The 17,095-nt window shown below is 60.6% G+C and overlaps 1 protein-coding gene across 1 annotated transcript in view; it reads right to left on the reverse strand.

The window, feature by feature from the left end:
- The window catches only part of WDR1 (WD repeat domain 1), a 39,046-nt gene continuing 22,683 nt past the window's right edge, over nt 733–17,095 (reverse strand). Inside the window, exons 6-15 of the mRNA XM_021101012.1 lie at nt 15,063–15,140; nt 14,613–14,693; nt 14,114–14,347; nt 12,557–12,644; nt 10,929–11,085; nt 9,242–9,329; nt 6,187–6,297; nt 4,994–5,167; nt 3,159–3,303; nt 733–1,694 (exon numbers count right to left, since the gene is read on the reverse strand). Of these exons, the coding sequence (XP_020956671.1) occupies nt 1,588–1,694; nt 3,159–3,303; nt 4,994–5,167; nt 6,187–6,297; nt 9,242–9,329; nt 10,929–11,085; nt 12,557–12,644; nt 14,114–14,347; nt 14,613–14,693; nt 15,063–15,140 (1,263 nt within the window). The 3' untranslated portion in view covers nt 733–1,587. The remainder of the gene's footprint in view (nt 1,695–3,158; nt 3,304–4,993; nt 5,168–6,186; nt 6,298–9,241; nt 9,330–10,928; nt 11,086–12,556; nt 12,645–14,113; nt 14,348–14,612; nt 14,694–15,062; nt 15,141–17,095) is intronic.

A 17,095-nucleotide genomic window follows, 5' to 3' on the forward strand; every position in this document is an offset into this window, starting at 1 on the left:
TTCCTTACTGATGTGAAAGGTGCCTGTCCCCAGTCGGAGCACACCTAGGAACTTTGTGTCCTATGGTGGCCTGAGTTTTAGTTATTACGGAGTGACAGGCAATTCTTTCCTTTTCCAGCTCCTTTTTATACATGAAACGTAGAAGAATCATGAGAACAGAAGGGGAAGACGTTTTATTAGGACTGAAAATTTACAGAATCTTTATGATGGATGCTGTCCTTCTGGCCGAGAAAAAGTTCATCTTTCTGTTATTGATTTGGTTGCTTGGGAATTGAGTTTTTCCACACTGAAATGCACGCTACACCTCACTTTTGAAGGCAGTCTCTGCCAGGTCACACAAGCTGCCACACAGAAACTTGAGAGTCAGGCTGGAGCTAGATCTCACCTGGTCCAATGTTTTCAGTTTACAAAGGTAGGAGTGAGCAGAGAAGAGAAGAGAGGTGGCCGAGGTCACACAGTGATTAGGGCCGGGATTTGGGGGGATTCTGGAGTCCCCTGCCTTCCCCAAACATCCTCCGAGGCTGCAGGCTGGGGAGAAACCCAAGCCTCAGGGGCCCACCCTCCACGTGTTCCCATCACACAAAGTCAGAGACCCACAGTGAAAAGATTCTTAACACTTCTCCATCTAATGTCTTAAAGTGCTTGAAGTGTATTCACAAGTGCAAGGGGAGTGGCTGCTCTCAGCCAGCATAACCAGTGATTCCGACACATGCAAAGAAACTCCAAAACACCGAGCTTTATACTTACTTTTAATTTCTGCACTGGAAAAGAAAAGGAAGGTATATATGAGGACAGGTTAGTTTACAGTGATTCCATCTTTGCCTTTAAATTAATCTTTGCTCTTGGGGGCAGAGGGGGGGAAAAAAAAGACAGGAAAACATCAAGGCAGGAGGGCAAAATGGTGATGGGGACGCCTCCCTGACTGGCTAGCGAGGGATCTAAAGGCCCGGAGGCAGCGCCGTAAACACTCACAGGCATCAGTTGGGATACATTTAGGAAAAAGACCAACAACAAAACACAAATCCCACGAATCCATTCTTAAAATCAAGCACAAAAACTGACAGTGAAACATGGGTTCCGGGCGCCCATCAGCCCGGAACCAGGCGCCGCCTGCGCTACAGCTCTGCCCTGCCGGCCCCTCTCTTCGCAGGTACGGAACCAGAAAGGCCCTGCAGGTGGGGAGGGCGGCTGGGACGACCTCCCGGAGCCACCGGCGGGTCTGTGTGCTTTGGAGGCTCTGCCTCTGGAATGTTCCGCGCGGGCCGGGCAGTGGGTTTGAGTCACGCGCCACACGTTGTTGAAGTGCTCACTTTATTTTCCATGTGCAAACTGTCACCGTCTAAAGCTTTCAGAAGGACGTGTACAGACTGGGTCACCCTGCGGGCCAGGGCGGGCAGGAGGCGGGCCTCCCTCCGGGGGCGGGGCCGAAGCAGCCACGAGGTGAGACCCCTCCCCCGGGGGCGGGACCGGGGCGGCCACGAGGTGAGGCCCCTCCCCCAGGGGCGGGGCGGGGCGGGGCAGAGAGAGAGAGGAGTGACTGAGCTGCGATCAACCGAGTCCCTGATTGGGTCCTCCGAGGAGGGCTCCTCAGTAGGAGATTGTCCACTCTTTGACAGAGGCGTCGTGGGAGGTCGTGACCAGCGTGTGCTCGTCCAGCCAGGCCAGGCTGCTCACGTGGTGGAGCCGGTGCGCATCTGGGGAGAAAGCAGGCGCTCTGAGCAAACCCCACCTTCCCAGGAGACGAAACCCGGCTCAAGAGCATCCGCAGGGCCCGGGGAATCCCACCGGGATCCTGGTCAGCCAGACCCCCTTCCTTCTTCTTAGAGGCGAGAGTCCGGGCGATGGAGGGGGAGCAGTTGTTCTCGCCCCCCGCCCCTCAAGCGACACTCAGCCATTAGCAGCATCCTGGCTGCAGCTGCCAGGTACCAGCAGCCCTGACGACCACAGCCGCCCCCTCCCGGGTTGCGTGTGTGTGTGAAACTCTTTTTTTCTACCCATAAAGCAACCTACTGACAACCCACAAACAGTACCCCGTATATCTGTGGTATTAATGGGGCGACAATGAATAAAAGGGTGAGAAAGACCAGGCTGGGGGCCTGTGCACACAACAGCCCAACCTAAGGCTTGCTTGTGACATCCAGTGACCTGTGACCCCAGAGCCTAGACAGGGACCTGGACTCTCATCCCATCTGTGGAGCTCCTGCTGCATCCTCAGCTTGCTGGTCCCCACCCCCAAAACAAGGGAACAAGTTCTGGGGGGCCCGACAGAGAGCTATTGTTAAATTCGTATTCAACACAAAAGGCTGCCTGCTGGGAGAGAACTCAGGAGAAGGGACCTGTGCCCAGGTGAGGTGGTGGCAGGTGGTGACACAGGGACGGGAGGAGCTGAGATCCACCCCGGATGGGCGTGATCCCACCCAGGGTCATGAGTCACCTACAGAGCCCCTGAAGTGAGCTACTGCCACATGTGCAAATACGCCGGGTTAAATAACATGTATTACTAAGAACAATTTTCCATTTGTTTTAAACGCTAGCACAGTGTCCAGTCCACATGTGGGTCACGTTACACTTCTACTGGACACCGTGGTCCTGGAGCAAGAACCTGGTCATGAGTTTAGACTGAAGGGGGTGGGGTGGGTGGGGAAGGCAGGTGCCGTGGTCTGAATGTTTGTGTTCCCCGAAATTCCTAAGCTTGAAGTCTAATGTCCAAGGCGATGGGTAAGGGGGGGGGCTCTGGGAGGAGCCTAGGTCCCAAGCCTAGCTTAGTGCTCTGAGACAAGTGGCCCCTGCCATCACGTGAGGACACCCGATGAGTGTCTGTGACCTGCAAGGGGACGACCCTCCCGCGGCCATGCTGGCACCGATCCTGGACTTCAGCCTGAGAACTGTGAGCAGATTCCTGCGCTTTAGGGGCTGCCTGGTCTGGGGCGTTGTGGGGTAGAGCCGGAAACAGCTAAGATGAAGGAGTTGCCAGGAAAACCCCTCCTCTCGGTGTTCGCCCCCCACCATGCAGCCCACCAGCTCTCACTCTGGGCACACGGGCCGCCCTCTGCACGTCCACGGGGCCCAGCAGAGCCAATGTCTGCTGGAGAGCCAGGCCTCCAAGGGTCACTCCCGCCCCACGCTGTCTGGGGAGCCGAGGCAGGGGCGCCAGTCACCTTGGATCTTGACCCTGGTCTCGGGGTCACTGAGGGTCCACACGTACACCATCATGTCCATGCCGCCCGAGGCAAAGTGCTCGTTGTCTGGGGACCAGGCCAGGCAGACGATCTTGGCGTGGTGTCCATAGAAGACGTTGTTCTCCTGGGTGCAGATTGAAAACAGGTGGCAGGTCAGGGTTCAGGGCGGAGTCAGCGGGCGGCACCTCACCCAACCGTCACGGTGACAGGAAAGGGCCGGTGCTCAGGCATCGCCGTCTCTCTGCCAGGCTTCTGAAACTCTCACCAGCTCTCTGACTCCTCGAAACACCCCCTGGGTGCCCGCTGCTCCAAGGCACAGAAAGGTGCAGCCCAAGATCAAGCAGCAGCCACCACGCCCCCAGGACCCGGGCCGGGGGCTGCCCTCCTCGCGGGTATCACACGGGCTAGATGTGCCCTTGCCTGCGCATGGCTCTCGGCCTGGCGAGGGGACAGACAGAGATGCAGGCGGGGAAGGCGCTCGGTGCGGTGCTGGGGGAGGAGGGCTGCCGCCGGGCAGGGGGCCTGCAGGCAGGTGGGCCTTAGCGATGCTTTTACTTCAGGGCACCCCATCTGCATCTGGAGGTTGACCGTGACTTTCTTTTTCATGTTTGCCTCTTGCACCTCTTGTTGATCCTACTCTGCAGATGATTTAGCACACTGTGAACACGACTTGCTACGTGCAAATGAAATTACTTAAAATGTGATAAAGAGACTTTGATAAATGCGGTACCGAGGTGGAAGGGAACCACCTCCCGGGAGGTAGTTTTTTATGACGAGGGAGGTGTGGGCTGCAGGCATGAGCGCAGTGCAAGTACATTCACCTTTATTTTTCATTATATGTACTTTTTTTTTTTTTGGCTTTTTAGGGCGGCACTGTGGCATATGGAGGTTCCCAGGCTAGGGGTCCAATCAGCTGTAGCTGCTGGCCTACGCCACAGCCACACCAGATCCGAGCCGTGTCTGCGACCTACATCACAGCTTTTGGCAACACCAGACCTTAACCCACTGAGCGAGGCCAAGGATCGAACCTGCGTCCTCATGGGTTCTCGTCAGATTTGTTCCTGCTGAGCCACAGCTGGAACTCCTATATGTAAATTTTACAGTCAAAGATAAAACTGAGAAACTACTCAACTAGCTAATAACATGTAAGCTGAGGACTTCCTGGGGAAATGCACAGATGCCTGTAATGTACCTTAAATGCACAAAACATGGGCTCAGGAGATGAGCAGGACACAGTGGAATGGTAAGGGTACAGTCCAGGTGACAGGTTCTCGCCTCCGCTGCAGACGTCCAAACCATCCGCAGTGTCGGAAGTGGGGCGGGCAGGCCGGCTCGGTGGGAGCCGGGGCTGGACGACCCTCCCTTTGCCCTGAGGTCCAGTCACACCAGCTCCTCACACCCAGCAGGTGACTGAATCCCTCCAAAGCGCAGTCTCACTTGTGAAACAGGGCAGTTTGCTGGTGACAAACAGGACACCCTCTCACCTCACATGCTAGTGTCCTCAGCTGTCCTGCCGGAGTGGCATGGGTGTCCAGGGGCTTGGCAATGCACCCCCCCACCCCCCACCCCCGAGCATAAGGCCACTGGTGCTCACACTTTACAGGACTTTAAATGGCCATGAGACTCAAGGAAAAAAAGGTCCCGCCTAACTAAGCCCTCTGAGCGGGAAGAAGTCACATTTCTTGCTCTGGGAGCACCAAAGCCACGTGTCTTGTGTATCCGCCCGGTCAGTGATGACAAGGGGAGCGGCCAGGGCCCCTCGCACCCTCTGCTCTTCTGCCCGGCGTGGGGACAGAAGGCGGCCGCCCACTCACCGAGTAGCCGTCAGCAACGCTGAAAACCGTGACCACTTTGCTGGCGTCACACACGGCGAGGAAGGCGCCGTCGTGGGAATAGGCCACGTCGGTCACGGGGCCCTTGGCCTCCAGGAGCTTGCCCTCGTCCTTCAGCGTGGAGCCCAGGATGGAGTAGAGGCGGACGTTCCCGTCCTGCAGGAGGACAGGGGGCAGCGGGTCACCCCCGGCACACACGTGTACACAAGGGCTTGCATGCGCATGCGTGCACGCGCACACACGCATGCAGACACACACTCCTGACTCCCTTCTCTCTCGAGACGGGCCAGGGTATCAGGAAGAAGCAGTGCATTTCCCCCAGCGGCTGCCCCACCTCGGCCCTCTGTCCACATGCTGGTCCCTGTGCCAGGAGAGCTGCTGCCTCGTCCCCACGGCAGCGGAGGGCACCTGCGACAAGCCTGCAGCAGCTCTCCTGGCTGCCTTGGCAGTGGGAAGAATTACATTAAGTCACCTTAATTACTCTAAAAGCACATGAGAGTTAACTGCAATAAAAACGTGGGATCCCTGGCACCCCCAGTTCTGACTGCATGATGGGGTGCTCGGGAGTCTGCCTTTTCCACAAATATTCCAGAAGGTTCCGCTGTAGGTGACGACAGGCCAAACTCGGAGAAGCACCTGTACACAAGCTCGTCTTCAGTGGGGGCCCCTGATCGGACCGTCCCCTGGCCCCACAGCCCTCCCCCGACCAGCAGGTCCCCAAAGGCACAGGCTCCTCTCCTGCTCCGTCCAGCCCATATCCTGGCAAACGTCCCATTCTCGTGGTGTCCAGGCCCCTCTCCTCAGGGGCCAGGAAGAGCAGATGACAGAGGAGCCGCCCAGGACCCAGGCACCCCAAGGGAAACCATGAACCCCTTTGGTTGGGTGTGAGGACTCTCCAGCCCCCCACCTACTCAGGATGAGCCCAGCTTGGAACACAGCTCCTTTCTTACGTGTTGCACCCCTGGGCCCCCCAACGGCCCACAGTGCCAACACCTCCCTGCCCTGTACCCTCCGGTGCCAGGACGCTGCTGTGTCACCAGGGACCAGCAGCCTGGGGGAGGGGTGGGCTCCATTGTTCCCACCTCCCTCCTGCCCGGGGGGCAGCCCTGCACCCTCAGAGCATCTCCCAAATTTCCCAGATCCCCCAGGCAGAAGGTGTGGGGACAAGAACTTACTGCGCCCCCAACAGCCACCGTCTCGCCACCGGGGTGCACCGCCACCACTTCGGGCTCGTAGCCGGGGTTGTCGATACTGAAGCACTTCCTCTGGTCCTTCAGCAGGACGATCTAGGGCACACGACACCCGTTAGAGCGGCAGAGGCCCTGTGCTGTCCTCGACCTTCCGGCGGAGGGCCAGTGCCAGGCCTGGCAGGGCTCCAGCCACACTTAGTGGGGTTGGCCCTGGCCTGAGACCCTATGGTGTTTCGTCCCTCATCAATCGACAGGGACAGTGGCCTTCCTCTTCACGGTGCTGCCACGAGCACGGGCCGTGAGCATCACCGTCACTGTCATCGCTCCACCAATGGTGCCGCTGTCACAACCAGCGCGGATTCTCGGGAAGCTGACACCTGGACTTGAGTCCCTCCAGCTACACGGCACGCGCAACCAACGAGCCCCGCTGAGCAGAGCTCTCACCGCGTCAAGGAGCCACAACACCTGGAAGTGACGAGGCTTGGAGCTGACACGAGAAACAAACAGGACAGGCTACACTTCTAAGTTCTGGCTTCTCAGGTGCAAAGAAACACCCTTTGCAACTCTGACCCACAGTGAGTCAAACAGCTAATGAAGTCAATGTGAGTCCCCAAAGCCCGGGGAGACAGTGCTCGTGCCCCATCTAGAGAAAACCTGGCCCAGACTCCAGAGGTACATGTGGCACCGGGGCTCCCTGCTCCCTGCCAGCCTCCGCCTGAGCTCAGGACAAGATGACGCAGAGCAAAGTGGCCGGGAGGGACCCACTGCCCCTCCCCTGCGCCCCACCCCAGCACCAGCCTTGACTCCCTCCCACTTGGCTGGGAAGGACAGTGTCCTCAGGCGGGGCCGAGCACCTGGGTGGCCAGGCCCTGCTGAAGGGCTCTGGTGACAGACAGGGCTTGGTCCTGACTCAGCCACCTGCTGGCCCAGGGTGGGGGCGGGGTGATGGGGAGGGGACAGGAAGGACACACATAGTGGATGAGCTGTCCTGAGCCTCCCGGGGTTAAGAACCTGGCCGTGGCCAGACTTCCTGAAGCCGGCTCAGGGCTGCAGGTACACAGTTGGCCTAATGGAAGCAAACACAGCAGCAGCTAGGGTTCAGCGCACGTGAGTCCTGCTAAGTGTGGTATGTCCCTGGGGTGGCAGGGTCACCTCCCAGCCTACGGGAGGCAAAGAGGTGCGAAGGGTCATCCACGAGCCCAAAGCCTCACAGCTCTGAGCAGTTAAGCGAGGACTCAGGCCTGAGCCACGGGACCCCAAACCCCTGTCCTGGTCACCACACTGTGCCTTCCGCCCTCTGGCGCACAGTCCAGGGAGACCCTCCCCCATGCCACCCTCACGTCGCAGCCCCTCCTGGGTCTAACCGCTGGACTGACCCCAGAAGCGTGGCCCCCTCTGTGACAGCTCTGGCTTCATCTGTCACATCCCTGCACAAGTCACCAGCTGTCCCACCAAGGGTAGGCAGCCCCTCCCCCACCCTGGGGGAGTGCCACGGGTGGGGGAGGCAGAAGGGCACCCGATGGGTGGGCAGTGGCCCCCCTCACTGAAAACACCCCAAGGAAGGTTTTGCTTCATCACTGCCCGATTCAGGAAGTGCACTCGGCCCCTACACCTGGCGGGCGGGAAAGGCTGAGGGCCTTTGTCCAAACTTGCCCAGGAGGTAAGACTTGGATGTGGCTGCTCTCTGACCCCTTCTAGCATGTTCTGCGGGCCCTAAGAGCAGCAATGGGGAGTGCAACCAAAGCCCCTACCTGGAGTGGGGGTCAGGATGCCCTAGAGAACCCGGGGAGTGACAGCACATCACAGAAGAGCGGTCACATCCCGCCCCGAGGGCCCCCGACTCCTGGGGAGCTGTACTTGCCCATTCGTCCTGGGTGGAGCCCTGGGCGTGAGCCTCGAGGAAGGCCTGTCCCCACACAGATCCAGACAGCAAACCCATGCCTGCGGCCGGGAGGAGGCGGAGCCAGGGCCGCGGGGCCCAGGCTCTGTCTCGCCTACAGAGGCCAGGTGCTCAGGCAGGCCCACCCCACGGAGCAGCGGCACCCCTGCCTGTCCTGCTAGAAGATGGGCTTCCATGCGGCCCCGCCCCTCACTGGGGTCTGCCAGCCCGACTGCTCGTGCACCCCGCTGACCATCCAGGCCGCCCGTGGTAATTGCTTGGCAAGAAGTCTGCGTTATCTGGGACACACAGGAATCACTCTCCCTGAAGCAATTAAGCTCAGGGAATGGGGGGGGGGCAGGCAGTGGAGCCAAATGACAGCTCTCTGTGGCGGGTCTGTCACTCGGGCTGACAGGGGCCTCCCCAGATCTGCAGGCTGGGACGCCGGGCCCGCTGACAGGTGGCGTCAGAGCAGGATCCTGGATAAAGTGGGTCAGGCTTGGGTCTCAGTCGGGGCGCTTTGTTCCAGAAATGCCAGGGTCAGTGTATAGAGACCTCCCTGCCATGAAGGGGACCCGGGTGCAGAGCCGGAACAGCAAAGCCCCTCCCGGCCTGGGTGCTGCCCTCCCCGTCGCCACGTGGCGGCAGGGTCGCCCTCAGCCCCCTTGCTCGTGGAGACGGCACGAGGGGCTCGACACACACGCCCTCATGATCCTCCCTGTGAGCTGCGGTGAGAAAACTGTCCTCACTCAGAGAGGGTGAGGAACATGCCTGAAGCCACACAGCTCCGAGGCTGCAGGACTGGGATTTCACTTGAGTGAGGACACAGCCGCCGTGGCTGTGCCTCTTGTGGGCCTCAGGGGTTAGGGACATGCAGGCATCTGGCCCAGGTTCAAATCCCAGCTCCATTCTTCCCCAGGCAGAGACCCCGGGCATCTTGCTCTCTGTGCCTCAGCTTCCTCACCTGCCAGGTGTTGGGGGAGGACTCATGCCTGACTGATAGGACAGTTGAGGATGCAGTGCCCATGTGTGACTCCCCTGGCAGCGTGCCAACAGGGCTCAGTAGGAAGGGGGTTGAGGGGCGTGGGGGCCAGAGGCTGCGCAGTGTCGGCTCGCACCTGCTCCCCCCCACCGCCCCGTTTCCTCCAAACCCAGTCGTACCTGCCCGATGCACACGACCACGGTGTAGCCCCCGGGCCCCACGGCCACGCACTTCGGCTGAACCTCCAGTTTCACGACCCCCTGCCCGCTGTGGAGAGAAGGGAGCCGTTATTTCAGGCTGCAGGGGAGGAGGGCGGAGCAGACACTCAGAACCACTGCGACTCGGGCCATGGAAGGCAACCCTGCCGCATTATCTACAGAAGGAGCCTCTGCTCAAACACGGGATGGGTGAAGACGGACCCGGGACCCTGGGAGAGAGAGATGAGGGGTCCAACGGGGGCTGGGACGAGGGGAGGGAGGTGGCGAGAGGAAGGGAAGGGAGCCCTTCGCGTCCCCACGCATCCGGGACGGGACCGCCTCCAGCACCATCCTGCCTGGCCGTCTGTCTGCATGTGCGTGGCCAGACCCTGGCATCCCCAGGTACAGGCAGGACTGGCTCTGGCTCCACCCTCCCACGGACACAACCAGTTTTCTCCGCAGGGAAATTTAAAAAAAAATTCAATACTTTTAAAGGGTGAAGATTGTGCTGTGTTCACTTTTGGCTAAAACTGTGAAAACACATCTAGAAAAATGTGCACATGCAAAAAACACTTCTTGAAAATGGTAAAATGGGGAAAATCCTGAGTGACTGGGCTCCTGTGACAGAGTGACCAGGCTGTGGGTCCTCTCATCGGCCAGGCCTCAGGGCAGGTCCAGCCCCTGGGGTGCTAACGCCAGGGCGTCATTGCAGGGCTGCATTAAGATGTTGGCACCCACAAAAAAAAAACAAAACAAAACAACAAAACACTACAAAAACGGCATCCATTGTGGTGCAACAGAAACGTTATCTGACCTAGGAACCATGAAGTTGCGGGTTCGATCCCTGGCCTTGCTCAGTGGGTTAAGGATCTGTGGTGTAGTCCGCAGACTCGGCTTGGACTGGGTGTTGCTGTGCCTGTGGCGTAGGCCGGCGGCTACAGCTGATTTGACCCCTAGGGAACCTCCATATGCCATGGATGCAGCCCTAAAAGGACAGAAAAGACAAAAAAAAAAGAAAAAAAAAAAGGAAGAGGCCAGTGCCCAGACACCTGGTTCTGGGGCGGCTCGTGCACTTATGGCGAGGCTGACCTTCCAACACCTAGGCTACATGGAGTAGGTGAGGCCCACAGATGACCAAGCATGAGGGTCCCCAAGGTGTCCTCCAGGAGCCCAGGGCGTCCAGTGAGACGGCCGGCGGGATGTGGGGGTGTCTATACAGAGCAGAGGGAGGCGGGGTGTGCGAGGTACGGCAGGTGCTAAGAACATCCACCACTCAGGACTCGTCCGTCTCCACCGCGCCCAGTGCTGAAGACACGGGTACTGTCCCAGCTCCAGCAACGTGGGTCCAGGGCCCAAGAGCCCATCATGATGGCACCGCCTTTACTCAGCTGCACCCCACCCCGAACAGCCATGTGCATCAGTCTGCTGTGCAGAGCACCTGCCACGGCCCCGCCGGCCCTGCCTTCCCCACCGGGAACAGAGATGAGGAGGGGGTGAGGTCAGCCCCAGGGCCGTGCAGGCCGCCTGGAGCCCAGCTCCCCGCCTAGGGCCTGGTGTGGGGGGTGAGCGCTCAGGGAAAGGGGTGGGTGGAGAGGAGCCCGGAGGAGGCCGTCGGTGGCGAGCAGGAAGGCGACAGGGCAGGCGCGGCTGGCCCCGGCCCGCAGCTCACCTGTAGTCCCGCAGCGAGAGGCTGGTGTACCGCACTGTGTCGTCCATGCTGCAGCTCACCAGCTGCCCCGACTCGTCCACGGTCATCCTGGACACCTGGTTCGTGTGGCCCTTCCCGGCGAAGGAGTCGTTCTCCCCCGTCTCCGAATCCCAGTAATGTGGGCAGGGGTTAAGGAAGAGCCTGGCGTCCTGGAGGCGGTGGGGGACCCCGGGGAGGCCATGGCCAGCCCCTCGACCCGGGCCACGCACTGGGGGCAGGAAGTGGCCACTGGGCCTGAGGGGCTCCTCACGCACGTCTAAGTCTGAGCTCTAGGGAGCAGACATTCTGTGGAACCAGCAAGAGGCTGACACAAGCTGGCGGGCCATGGACAGCCCCACACGCCCAGTCAGGGACAGTCCACCTGCCCAACTGGGCCCATCACAGGACCGTGCTGACCTGCAACTGTGGAGCGACACCTCTGGGGGTGTCAGCTCAGGAGGCCGCATCTTCCAGGACCACACTCGAGCCAGGGCTCCCTGCGCCCCCCACGCTTTCTAGCCCACGACCGTCTGTAAGAGGCTGGCTGTGCCCTGGTGCCCAGCCGATGGTCACCCAGGTGCCACTAGGTAAGTGGCCCAGAGCTGACCAGCCTGCACGGGGCCGGTTTGTGGCCACTCAGGGGTGAGGTGTGTTTTAAGTTAAGAGACTCTCCTTTTTCACCAACAAACGCGAATCTCATTTCCAACGAGGGCTGCTGTGCTGGGGGAAGCCCCGTGTACCTCCCGCCGTCTGGTGAAGAAGCCCCAGCCGTCGATACCCTAGCAGGCTAAGGCTGTGGTGCACTGACACCCGGCTGGGGACGAGCGGGGAGGAGGGAGTGGGGCCAGGCAAGACCCCTGCTGTGCCCTCCACCTGCTTCCATTTAATGGGGCGAGGGCGCCTCATCTGTGCTCCTCCCTTGGGGCGTGGGGGGGACACTTCCCAGGGACCAAGCCCTGTGGACAGAAGGTGGGCCTGCAGGGGCAGGAGAAGCACAGGGTCTGAGGGAGCCTCCCGGAGGCCTGGCAGCCAGTAGACCAGGAGCCAGTCTGCAGGGCAGGCCTCGCCTGCACCAGTGTCCTCAGGGGCAGAGGCAGCCAGGCCACCTGCGGGGACCCTCAGACTGGGAGGAGGGGCCACTGGCCGCAGGCCTCCAACACACACCAGAAGGGGCTGTGAGGGCTGCCGGGACCTCTGGGAAGGGACGGCAAGGTTCCTCACTGGGGGAGGGAGGGAGGCTTAGTTCCTGCCCAGCTCTGCTGCCACCTGAACTTCTCTTTTCCCGTTTTTAAATCAAGGGGACTCTAACACGTCACTTCTGCTGCGCCTGACAGGGACAAGCGTAGCCTAGGTCACATACAGGGAGAAGCAGCTCAAGTTCAGGGAATTTCAGCCGCCGCTCTAGGCCGCACACCAAGAAGTGACCCCACGGGGTCAAGGCCGCAGCCTGGAGCTGAGGGTGGACTGGGCACCTCTCAGTGGTCAGGTCGGTCTGGTCCAAGGCCCCGCAGCTGCCGCCTGGCTGGCCTTGCCTTTGGCACCGTGGGAACAGGAAACTCCCGCCTCTCCTGCCAGGGGCCCTGGTGCCAGCGCCGTGAGTCAAAGGATATTAATGTGTCCGTCGTGGCTCCCAGAGTAGATGTACGACTTGCCGCCGTTTTTATGCACCGTCAGGCACTGGATGGATTTGCTGTGACCCTGCGGGAGACAGGCGGGCAGGTGAACTGAGGACGCGCCACCCTGCCTGGGACCGTCAACCGCTCTCTCCAGCCCCGCGGCCCTGGGATGGAGAGGCAGAGCCTTCAAGGCCGCGCAGCCTGAGGTGCCTGAGACACCACCCCCTGCTGACTCAGCCCTGACAAACCCTTGACCTTTGCGCCCCTCCCTCCAAGGCACCCTCTGGAACCCCCGCAGAGCGCCCGGTCCAAGCCAAGGCCGCCCAAGGAGGAAACGCCACTCAGGCCTCCCACGAAGGGCGAGCCCCCACCTGGGGGTGAAGCAGGGTCGCGGGGTCAGGCTCAGGGGCCCACGGTTCACAGAAGCAGGGAGGGGACTAGCCACTAGAGGTCCAGAGTCCCGGGTGCTGCCGACAGTGGGTCCTCTACCCAGAGCTCCGGCTCCACACCCGCCTGTGGGGTCTGCACAGCCCTGAAGCAGCTGAGTGAGCAGCTTGCGGGTTTGGTCCCAGGGGGCTCAGAGTGGGGTGCGGGATGGAGCCCAGCTTTGGAAACCCCTGCCTTGAAAGCATGGCTCAGAGTCCGTGGAGAGAGTCACCCGCCCAGGGCGCCAGGGCAGGTAAGGCCCATCCCAGGCTCCCCCCACCCCATCCCCTGCAGGTCTGCAACGGGAAGTGCCAGGGCAGGTGAGGCCCATACCACCCCCCACTTCTGACCATCCCCCAGAAGGTCTGTAATGGACGATGCCAGGGCAGGGCCCCATGACAAAGGATCCTGGTCTGGCTGCAACTTCGTGAGACACCCACATCCTAGGGCCGAAGGAGGGTTGACCCCCATCTGGAGGGGACACTCAGGACAGACCCTGGTGCTCAGCTGGCTTGAGTGAGCCATGCTGGGGACACGGACAAGAGGCAGGGGCGGGGTCCTAGCCCTCCAACCACTTCCTGCTGTGCAAATCTCAGGCCTCTGCTGCTCAGGCTCCACCTACTTCTGCAAGTTCATTTCCTCCCACTCCCCACCGCTCCCTGATGCCTCGCGACCTAACCACACAGAACCAGAGCCTCCCTGCCGCCCATTCCTCACACAGGAAGGCCCAGCTCCAAGGCCTGCTGGCCCCCACGTCTGCAGTGAGGTCCAACCACATGCTCCAGCTTGGGGCTCAGCATCTTCCTGGTCCTGCCTCATGAGCAGACACAGCCTGTCATGGGCTCCTAACAGAAGGAGACCGATCCCCTTGGGACAAGTGACCCTGAAGGCAGGGGCGAGGCCCACTGGTCTGAACCCCAGGCCTGACTGTCCAGCTTTTACAGCCGCTTAAGGGGAACTTGGCACCTGGCCTCCCACCTCTGCTAAAGCCACATCCCCAAAGCCATCAGCATCCTGCTGTTCCAGCGGGCCTGGCCTCACCTCGGCTTCCCCCCCTCCCGGCAGGGCGCATGCCTCTCTTCCGGCCACCCCTGCAGGCAGAGCCGCTGGGCAGCACGGCCTTACCTTGATGACCCGCAGGGGTTTGCTGGGGTTGTTCTTGTCCAGGTAATTGATGTAGCCGGACAGGGAGATGCTGAGGAGGTGGTCCTTCTGCCACAAGCAGCCCAGCTGCTGGTCCAGGACGTTGGAGCCCATGGTAAACGTGTTGACCACAGAGTTGACATTGACGTCCCAAACTTTAGAGGTTTTGTCTCCGGAAGCGGAGAGCAAGTGAGTGCTATCAGGACTCCAGCTGATCTAAGCAAGTGAAGAGGCAAGCACGTGTCAGAGCACCCCAGAGGGGAAAGAGACCCCAAAAGCAGCCTGTCCACGGCCCCCATTTCTGAGCAGTGGGTGGGAGATGCCAGGGCAAGGACAGGCTGAGTGTCCTGGCCACCGGCCAGCCCAGACCATGTCGCCCTGTTCCACGTGGACTTGAAGCGCTCGCTGCCCCCGACGTCTAAGCCCTCACAGCTCAAGCTTCCAAGCGTAGCCCGCGCACGTGTGGCAGATCCATACTCACAGCATAGATGCCGCCGTCGTGAGCCTTGCTTCCTCCCAGCGAGCACACCTTCTCTCCCGTCTTCCCGTCATAGATGTAGATCTTTCAAGAAATACACACAGATGTGCACCACGTGTGCGTGAGGGCACTCTCAGCAGTCGGCGCAATGAACAAGCTCGTCCTACCACCCCTGCTCCATCAAGAGGGCTGGCAACCAGCACTCTCGCAAAAAGAACTCATCTAAAAAGGTGCGAAGAGACTGCGTTTTGAGCTCCTCGAAAAGGAGAGAGACTGAGACGGGCCTGGTGCTTTGATGACACAGCCCATGAACAGGTGCATCTGGGGAAGGCGAAGGAGAAAGATTTCTACATCCTGCGGATGGAGCCCAGCCTCAGGGAGTCTGTTCTGAGCAGTGGCCGAGGACGAGCTGGGCCCCCACCTCCACGGCCCCCGCCCGGCCCCAGCCCTCACCTGGCCGTCGGCGCTGGCCGTGGCAAATCTGTTCCCGTCAGGAGAGAATCGCACACAGTTGACGAAGCGGCTGTGGTCCTGTGGGAAGCGGACAGTTACCCACTGATGACAGGTGGTTTAGGCACATGCTGTGAACCAGGCAGCCCACGACCACGACTGGTGTGGACACCCATCCTCGGAAGACTTCAGGGCTTAGGACGAGCCCCAGGGAGACTCACTGGGAGGTCTGGTTCGGCCGGGAAGGCCTCCCTCCGCTGTGACGTGCGCCATGATCTCCACAGACACGGACGGCCCCCGCCTCCCTCTGGACCCGGAGGGGCTCCAGCCCAGAACCCTTATGCTTAGCGAGGCTGGGACCGTGAGGCCTCGTCCCTGAGTCCTGGCCTGGGCCCAGCACACAGAAGGCACTCAGTGGGCATTTGCTGAATGACCTGAAGTTTTCTGTTTTCTTTTTTAGGGCCACAGCCGTGGCATAAGGAAGTCCCCAGGCTAGGGGTCGAATCGGAGCTGCCGGCCTATGACACAGCAACACCGGATCCCAGCCGAGTCTTCGACCTACACCACGGCTCAAAGCAACGCCGGATCCTTAACCCACTGAGCAAGGCCAGGGACTGAACCCGCATCCTCATGGATACTAGCTGGGCTCATTACCACTGATCCACAACGGGAACTCCCTGAACTGAGATTTTAAAGAAATCACACAGTGGCCATGACCTTTGGGGAGTAAGGGTCTGAGTGAACGAGGAGACATGACCTCCAGGGTGATTCCATCACCTGAGAAGTAAACGAACCCATTCCTTCCTCAGTCAACAAGGCTTTGCATCAGAGCATGATCCTGTGAAAACCCCACAAGCCACCAACACGAAGCCCAGCCCCTGTCCTATCCCACCTGCCGGCAGGCATTTACCTCTCAACTCTTCTGGGGGCGGGGTGAACTGAGTGGGACCGACCTGCAGGGAAAGCCCTTCCGCTGGGTGCTATCACCTGCGCCCACCCCCGCCCTGGTATCACTGACCAGCTTAAAACACGAGCTGCTGGGGCAGAAGCAGCTGCACATGTCTGACTGTGTAACGTTAAGAGGCTGAACTGTGCCCTGAAAAGATAGGCTGAAATCCTGGGGACCTGTGAACGTGACCTTGTTTGGCAAGAGGGTCATTGCAGGGGTAGTCAGGCTAAGAGGGGGTCCCGAGGGAGGGCCCTGCCCCAAGCCCACCGGTGTCCCTGTGGGAAGAGGGCGGTGTGGACTCGGCAGACGCAGAGGCTGGTTACGCTCCAGCGCGAAGGAAGGACTGGCTTTGCCTTTTCAGTGTCCTGTGTGCCCTCATCCTCGGCTTCCTTTTCTTTCTTTTTTCTTTTTTGGTGGAGAGCTGCAGCGGCTTGAAGTGGCTCAGTTCCCAGGCCAGGGATTGAACTCGGGCTGCAGCAGTGAAAGCACCGAGCCCTAACCACTGGCCCACACGGGACCTTCCCCATCCTCCTCTAAGGCTCTGCTGTTTCCAGGTCCGCGGAGGAGGAGGACGGCCGTGTCCAGCAGGCGCGCAGTCCGCCCAAGTGAACCAAAGTGATGCCAAACAACTTTCCAAACCGGGGTCTCTCAGCCCCCCCCCCCCCGCCCCCGACTCCTCCCCTCCATGGCTGCCGCTCCCCTGTCATCCTCCCTCTCCAAGGCCCCGGGAGCCCCCAGCAACCCCTCCACCCCCCGCCCCAGGAGACAAGCAGGCCCAGAGCGGCTGGCTCGTGAGAACCCAGGGCTCCAGTTTCTCGCCCGGAGCTGCCCGGACCCTGCTGGCTGTGGGCCTGGACAGGAAGCAGGCAGGCTGGCCAGGGAGCCTCCCGGAGGTCAGATCCTTAACTCCTCAGGCCACTGCCGCTGTCCTGCCGTCCCCATGGCTGTCAGGGGCCAGCTGCACACTGAGGGCCCTGCTGGGGTTCAGAGCTGGTGGTGGAAGGGCCCCTCTCTATCCCCCAGAACTGCTCTGTGGGGAGGGGAGGACGGGCAAGCCAGCACGGCTCCCAGATGAGGTCAAAGGAAG

Source organism: Sus scrofa, chromosome 8, assembly GCF_000003025.6.
Source record: "Sus scrofa isolate TJ Tabasco breed Duroc chromosome 8, Sscrofa11.1, whole genome shotgun sequence".
Taxonomy (NCBI): domain Eukaryota; kingdom Metazoa; phylum Chordata; class Mammalia; order Artiodactyla; family Suidae; genus Sus; species Sus scrofa.